The following is an 8,662-nucleotide window of genomic DNA, read 5'->3' as shown; positions in this document are numbered from 1 at the left end:
TAGACAAAGAAGAGAGAAGACAGTAAAGCTGGTGAGAAATCTTTCTGTAACTGTCTCTGAACCAGAGTCAATGGCACCAAGGTAGCAGAGGTAGTATATGTCAGTGTTGAAGGGTCTCGTAGTTCAGGTAGAAACTCTTAATCCCAGCTTCTGACCCTCAAGCCTCATGCACTCATGGCCTGTGTCTGGTTTTAGTCACCTGTGAAAGCCTGGTGGACCAAGGGGGCTTCCACTGGCTTAGAAACTTATAGGAACCCTTAAGTGAGAGACTGTCATAAAGGGTTTAAAATATTTACTTGTACAAGAGATTTAAAATGGCAGTGAAGTAAGTGGATGCTGCATAAACATGTTTTCAGGACCAAACTGGAATTACAACTAAAACACAGAAAAACTCCCTAAATAATCAACTGAAGACTCATTGGAGAGAACCATGATAACCAAGGACAGAAAGTGGAGACTGCTTAGAGACTGGTAGGAGGGGCAGAGATGCAAAAGGGCTGGCAGGCCCCCACAGATAGCAACTGAAGTTCTGGAGAGATATCTCAGCTGTTGGGGGTTGCCACTGAGAATTCTAGGATCTAATCCCCAAGCTGTGCCCTCAAACAGAGACCACCAGAACTTAAAGGTATCCATAACATCTGGCTAACAAAAGCAGCAGGTTTGCTATCTGCCAGGGAGAGATGGCTATAGATGCAGGCACCCATGTAAAGAGCCAATACACAAAATTCCCTGTGGAACCACTCACATTGTGCTCCAGCAGACAGAGGGCAGAGTGGACTGAAGCTGAGTGAGCAGAAGCCAGGGTTGGGGGCTCTGGGGTTCAAGCTCAGAAGGGAAGCACACTGGATTCCTGTGGTAAGTCATTCCCTCGTGGTGAGAAAACGCAGATAATTACTATCCAGGCAATTTTGCCTGGGATGAAGATAGTTGACTCACCCTATTGGAAAACACCTGGACCCATGGTGCAGAGCTTCTGAGGCCCATTTAGAGACTGAGAATAACAATCAGCAGCCTTGAGGCAGAAACAATATCCCCACCCTGTTGAGAAAAACTCATAGCACGCTGATGGACAATTGTCTGAGGGCTACTCAAGACTGAATCCAATCAGTCTGCAGGCAGATGTGGTTTCTGGACATTTTGAAACTTTGCCTTACCTAATGAATTGGAATCAGCATTTGACACTGTCCTGCACTAGAGATTGAATGGCATAGCAGATCTGCCTAGTACATAGTCACAGACCCAAATTGGCACCAAAATGGGGAGACAAAGACACAACACCCAATGAAAGAACAAAAGAATTCACCAGAAGAAGAGATAAATAAAATGGACATAAGAAATTTATCTGATATAGAATTCAGAATAGTGATGGTAAAGATACTCAACAGCATGAGAAAAGATACAGTGACCATGAAAACGGAAATAAAAAATGGCATAGCACAAATATAGAACACACTGGAAGAAATACATAGCAGATTAGGGGAAATTGAGGATCGTATCAGTGAATTAGAAGACAGGGTAGAAAAAAATCACTCAATCAGAGAACCAAAAAGAAAAAAACAATTAAAAAACAAAAGGACAGCTTAAGGGAGCTAAGGGACAACATGAAACATAACAATATTCATATAGTAAGTGTGTCAGAAGAGGCAGAAAGGGAGGAAGGGATAGAGAATGTGTTTGGGGGGGAAAATGGCAGGAACCATGCCTAACATGTGAAGGAAAAAGGTCACACAAGTTCAGGAGGCACAGAGAGTCCCAAGCAAGAAGATTCTAAACAGGGTCATACCCAGACACATCATAATTGAAATGCCAAAATTAAAGAAAAAGAATCTTAAAGGCAACAAGACAAAAAGCAAACTATTATCTACAAAAGAGCTCCAATAAGGATAACACCTGACTTCTTTTTTCTTAAATATATTTTATTGATTTTTTACAGAGAGGAAGGGAGAGAGATAGATAGCTAGAAACGTCGATGAGAGAGAAAAATCGATCAGCTGCCTCTTGCACACCCCCCACCAGGGATGTGCCCGCAACCAATGTACATGCCCTTGACAGGAATCGAACCTGAGACCTTTCAGTCCGCAGGCCGATGCTCTACCACTGAGCCAAACTGGTTTCAGCAACACCTGACTTCTTATCAGAAACTCTACAGACCATAAGAAAATGGCATGAAGTATTCAAGGTAATGGAAAGCAAGGATCTGAAACCAAGATTACTATGTCCAGCAAGGTTATTATACAAAATGCATGGTGAAATAAGAAGCTTCCTGGGGGGAAAAAAAGGGGGGGGGAGATAAAGGAGTATATCACCACCAAGCCAACATTATAAGAAATGCTAAAGGTACTACCGTAATGAGAAGAAGAAATAGAGAAACCTAGCCATACAGAATTAAAGTGACAATAAATAAGTACCTATTAATAATAACCTTAAATGTAAATAGATTAAATGCTCCAATCAAGAGGCATAGGGTAGCTGAATGGATACAAAAACATGACCCAACTATAAGCTGTCTACAAAAGACCTACCTCAGAATAAAAGACTCACCCAGGATGAGAGTGAAGGGATGGAAAAAAAAATTTCCATGCAAATGGAAAAGAAAAAAAAAAGCTGGGGTAGCAATATTTATATCTGACAAAATAGATTTCAAAATGAAGGCCATCATAAGGGAAAACAAAGGTCACTACTAATACTGAAGGGATTGATACAACAAGAGGATATAATCCTGATAACCATAAATGTACCCAATATAGAAGTATCTAAATATATTAAAAAAAAAAAAAAAAAAAGCAAAACTTCTGTAGGACTTTAAGGGAGAGATCGACAACAATATAGTCTGGGACTCTAGCACCCCACTGACGTTACTGGATAAATCTTCCAGATGAAAAATTAACAAGGATACAGTGCCTTTAAATGATACACTGGATCAGATGGATTTTATTGGCATTTATAGACCATTTCACCCCAAAGCTTCTCAAGTCCACATGGGTCATTCACAAAGATAGACCACATATTAGGACACAAAACAAGTCTCTAGAAGTTCAAGAAGGTTTAAATCACAACGAGCATCTTCTCAGGTCACGGTGGAATAAAATTAAAAATCAACTACAGCAAAAACACCCCAGAAAACATTCAAACACATGGATGACACATAGTATGTTATTAAACATACTATAAAAAATGGTTTATCAACAAGATCAAGAAAAAAAATTTTAAAAACACTCTGGAAACAAAAGAAAACGAACACACAACATCATAAAATCTCTGAAAAATAGCAAAAACAGTCCTGAGAGGGAAGTTCATAGTATTACAGGCTACCTCAAAACAACAACAACAGCAAAAACAAATAAAGTTAATAACGAACTATTTATCCTGCAACTTAAACAATTAGAAAGAGAACAACAAGAACAGACCAGAGTAAGTAGAAAGAAAATAGTAAAGATTAGAGCAGAAATAAATGACATAGAGATTACAAAAACAATACAAAAAATAAATGTAACCAAGAGCTGGGTCTTTGAAAGGATAAACAAGATTGATGAACTGTTAGCCAGACTCATAAAGAAACAGAGAGGACCCAAATAAAATAAAAAATGAATGTGGAGAAGTAACCACTGACACCACAGAAATACAAAGGATTTTAAGAAAATAGTATGAACAACTACCGTGTTTCCCTGAAAATAAGACATCCTCCGAAAATAAGACCTACTTACAGGTTTCCTTCTGAGTGAAATATAAGGCATCCCCCCAGAAAACAAGCCCCCCCCCCCCCCCCGGCTAAACATGAGAGATTTGGTCCACTGATTCTGAAAGAAATGGAGTCACAAGAAATTTACCAGGAAATTCAGGAATTGGATTGTTATGATGATGTTCCAGAAGATGATGACACGATTGTCATTGAATAAATGAGTAAATTCTTGATACTGTAGGATTCACAGTTTGTCTGGTTTGTGTTGACAACTACCGTACTACCGTACCGTATACAGGTAATAAATTTCCTTTATTTTTATTTAACAATAAATGTGTACCGTATTCTTCTTCATGGAAAAATAAGACATCCCCTGAAAATAAGACCTAGCGCATCTTTAGGAGCAAAAAATAATATAAGACACTGTCTTATTTTCGGGGAAACAGGGTATATGTGGATGAAATGGAGAAATTCCTGGAAAAATACAATTTCCCAGAACTGAACAAGAAGAATCAGAAAACCTGAATAGGCCAATAATAACTGATGAAATAGAAGCAGTAATAATAATAATAATAATAATAATAATAATAATAAAAACTTCCAGCAAACAAAAGCCTGAGTCCAGATGATTTTACCAAACATTCAAAGAACTAACATCTATACTCCTCAAACTTTTTTAAAACCCAAGAGGAAGGAGAACTTCCAAGCTCTCTTTATGAGGCCAGCATTATCCTAATTCCAAAATCTGATAAACACTGCAAAGAAAGAAAATTACAGGCCAATATCCCTAATGAACATAGATGCTAAAATTCTCAACAAGGCTGGACGGAAGATGGTGACCAGCAGGAAGAAAGGGAGGAAGGGAATGTTAGAGAGTGCGGGAGTGATAGAGGAGTGTGTGGACATGTGCTGTGTGTGTGTGTGTGTGTGTGTGTGTGTGTGTGTGTGTGTGTGTATGAGCTAGGGGCAGTTATATTCTGCAGGTCTTCCTAAAGGCTAACAAACTGGGCAATCTTATAAAGTGGAGCCCTGTGCACAATGCAGACACTTCTGGGCAGCCATTGCAGGCACAGAGACCATGCCATCTTGAGAAACAGAGCTACTTGAGATTAGGATCCTGGCTTCAGCACCATCTAATCTGGTCTCAGACGCAAACCAGGACCCTGCATCCACCAGGGACAAAGACCTGTGACCATAGCTGCAGACCAACAGACAACAAGAATCCACACATCCTAGCAGCAGATTTCTGTGAGTCAAGGAGCCTATCCCCCTCCCTGTAGGCTCATGGGCAATGCCATAGTAACTGATAGACCTGCCCCTTGCATGGGTGCAGTGCCGCTACAGGAATTTGAGCCTGTGCACGCATGGACACTGGGAATCTACTCCCCACAACATAATCGGGTAACCAAACCCGAAGCCCATGCAGGGCGGCAGTACCACCTGACTTCGATTCTGGGCAAGTGCACATGGAAGTCTGTTTTCCTCAGCACAAGAGCAGACCGTTGGCTGACACAGTGCTACTGTGCAACTCAGTCCCCCAAGCTGACCAGGACCCCAATTCTCTGAATGGGAGGCAGCACTGAGAATCACTGACTTGACTCTGTTTCTTACCGTGTGTGCCTGGGATCCCTGACTCCCAGTGCACTCCCACTAAGAGGCAGTGTCTCCAATTCTTGGTGCATGTACACACAGGGACCCTGATTCTCAGTGAGAGGCTGCATGAACCAACAGAGACTCTGATACTCTATTCTTGGTGTAGACATAGGGAAATTTTGACTCCTGGCATGTGCTAGGGGACTCTAATTTCAGCACATGCCAATAGTGCAGTGCAGGAGGGTCCCTGATTCTAGGTACGCTCACAAGAACACACTGAGTGCTGGTAACAATGACTCTGGGTGAGCATGGTTCCCACCAACCTATGGCAGCTATATGTCTTAGTGCTGGAGCACTTTAGTGACACTCAGGTGGTGTGAAGCTCCCACTGCACACGGCCCAGGTCCACGCAACTCGAAGTTTGAACCTTTTGGTGATAGTCAGAATGGGGAGGTGACACAATCCCCAGAGGAAAGAAAATGAGGAGTAACCAAGAAAGGAAATTGGTGAAATTGAAGCATGCAACATGACCAAAAAAAATTCAGAGTAAGAGTTGTGCAATTCATACATCGGATGGATAAGAAAATCAACAATCTATGCAAGAATCAGAAAGAAATTAAAAGTGATATAGCTACAATCAAAAGCACCATGGAAAGTTTCAACAGTAGACTGGAAGAAGCAGAGGACTGAATTAGTGAGTTAGAAATAAGGTAGAGAAACAAGCTCAATCTGAACAGCAACTGGAGAAAAAAATTAAAAAGCAGAAGGAGAGCCTAAGGGGGCTTTGGGACAACATGAAACGAAGTAACATATGTATAATAGGGCTTCCAGAAGGACAAGAAGAGCAGCAAAGATTAGAAAACCTAATGAAGAAATAATGACAGAAAACTTCCAGGATATGGAGAAGAAAAAAGTTAAAGTACAGAGAGACCCAAACAAGATGAATCCCAAAAGACCCACATCAAGTCCCACCATAATTACAATGGCAAATGTTAATGACAAAGATAGAATCTTAAAGGCTGCAAGAGAGAGACAGAGAGTTACCTACAAAGGATCCCCCATCAGATTATCAAATTATTTCTCAACAGAAACACATCAAGCTAGAAGGGAATTGAAGGAGGTATACAAAGTGTTGCACAGCAAAGGACTGAATCCAAGAATATTCTATCCAGCAAGACTATCAATCAAAATTGAAGGGGAAATCAGGAGGCTCACAAAAAAAAAAAAAAAAAAAGGCTAAGGGAGTTTATCACCACCAAACCAGAAATGCAAGAAATGCTAAAGGGAATGCTATAAAGAAAAGAAGAAGTAAAAAGGTAAGAAGGAACACAGGCACAAAAATAGAAATGACTACAAACAAGTACATTTCAGTAAGAACTAAACGTAAATGAACTAAATGCTCCAATCAAAAGACATCAAGTGGCTGAATGTATAAAAAAACCAAAATGACCCACATATATGCTGTCTATAAAAAGACCCATTTTAGAACAAGGGACTCACACAGACTGAAAGTGAAGGGATAAAAAAATATCTTTCAGGCAAATGGAAATGAAAAAAAGCTGAGGTAGCAATATTTCTCACAAAATAGACCTCAAAGTGAAGGACATAACAAGAGATAATGAAGGCCACTTCATAATGCTAAAGGGATCGATACAACAACAGGATATATCCCTGATAAACATATATGCACCAGATTCAGGAGCATCCAAATACATAACAAAACTTCTGGAAGATATCAAGGGAGAGGACAACAATACAATCATAGTAGGGGACTTTAATACACTATTGACATAAATGGATACATTCTATAGATAAAAAATCAGCAAAGATACAGCAATCCTAAATGACTCACTAGATCAGACTGACTTAACTGACATCTTCAGAACATTTCACCCCAAAGCCACGGAATATGCATTCTTCTCAAGTGCACATGGGATGTTTTTAAAAATAGACCACATATTGGGTCACAAGCAAAGTCTCCCCAAATTCAAGAAGATAGAAATCATACAAACATCTTCTCAGACCACAATGGGATAAAATTAGAAATAAACTACAATCCAAACAACTCAAACACTTGGAAGCTGAATAGCATGCTATTAAAAATGATTGTGTTACCAAGGAGATCAAAGAAGAAATTAAAAACATCCTGGAAACTAATGACAATAAAAACACCACAATCTAAAATCTATGAGATACAATGAAAGCAGTCCTGAGAGGGAAGTTTATACAATAGCTCTACAGGCCTACCTAAAACAAACAAACAAACAAACACAAACAAACAAACAAAAAAAACAAGAAAAAAATGGTAATAAATCATCTAACTCTACAACGCAAGGAATCAGAGAGCAACAAGAAAATTGTGAGCAGAAGGAAGGAGATAATAAAGATCAGAGCAGTAATAAATTACATAGAGACCACACACACACACACACACACACACACACACAAAAAAAAAAAAAAAAAAAAAAAAGAAATAATACAAAAAGATCAATGAAACCAGGAGCTGGTTCTTTGAAAGGATAAACAAGGTTGATGAACCTCTAGAAGCAAAGAGAGAGATCTCAAACAAAATCAGAAATGAGAGAGGCAAAATAACAACAAACCCCACAGAAATAAAAGGATTAAAAAAAAATACTATGAACAGGGCGGTACACGGGAATAGTGGGGACAATCCGAGGCACCGGCCGCACGTTCCGTGCCTCGCAGCCATGCCTCGCAAAATTGAGGAGATTAAGGACTTCCTGCTCACAGCCCGGTGGAAGGACGCCAAATCTGTCAAGATCAAGAAGAATAAGGATAATGTGAAGTTCAAAGTCCGATGCAGCAGGTACCTGTACACCTTGGTCATCACAGACAAAGAGAAGGCTGAGAAGCTGAAGCAGTCCCTGCCCCCGGGTTTGGTGGTGAAGGAGCTGAAATGAACCCGACATGCTGACCTGTATGAAAACGTTAAAAACTCTAAAAAAAAAAAAAATACTATGAACAACTCTACTCCCACAAACTAGACAACCTGGAGGAATAGGACATATTCCTAGGAAAATACAACCTTCCAAAACTCAATCAGGAAGATTCTAAAAATCTCAAAAGGCCAATAACTATGGTAGAAATTGAAGCAGTCATCAAAAAGCTTCCAGCACACAAAAGCCCAGGGCCAGACAGCTTCACAGTGGAGTTATATCAAACACTCAAGGAAGAATTAAAACCTATACTCCTCAAAAAATTCAAGAGGAACACTTCCAAGTTTCTTTTATGAAGCCAGCATCACCCTAATACCAAAACTAAATAAAGACAACACAATGAAAGAGAATTATAGGCTAATATCCCTGATGAGCATAGATGCCAAAATCCTCAACACAATTGTAGCAAATCGGCTCCAGCAATACATCAGAA

The 8,662-nt window shown here is 39.7% G+C and overlaps 1 protein-coding gene across 1 annotated transcript; it reads left to right on the top strand.

Moving 5' to 3' along the window:
- Positions 1 to 7,923: 7,923 nt before the first annotated feature.
- On the top strand, positions 7,924 to 8,246 carry LOC311614943 (large ribosomal subunit protein eL38-like). The gene has a single exon (XM_084870038.1). The coding sequence runs from the start codon at positions 7,981 to 7,983 to the stop codon at positions 8,191 to 8,193; it is 213 nt and encodes a 70-aa protein (XP_084726164.1). The 5' UTR covers positions 7,924 to 7,980; the 3' UTR covers positions 8,194 to 8,246.
- Positions 8,247 to 8,662: the final 416 nt, after the last annotated feature.

This window comes from Pipistrellus hanaki (assembly GCF_964339955.1).
Source record: "Pipistrellus hanaki genome assembly, chromosome: X".
In the NCBI taxonomy this organism is placed as follows: domain Eukaryota; kingdom Metazoa; phylum Chordata; class Mammalia; order Chiroptera; family Vespertilionidae; genus Pipistrellus; species Pipistrellus hanaki.
This window is presented reverse-complemented; position numbering and strand designations above follow the sequence as displayed.

Coding starts and splice junctions, on each gene's coding strand:
- LOC311614943 (XM_084870038.1), top strand. CDS start 7,981: ATGCCTCGCAAAATTGAGGAGATTAAGGACTTCCTGCTCACAGCCCGG.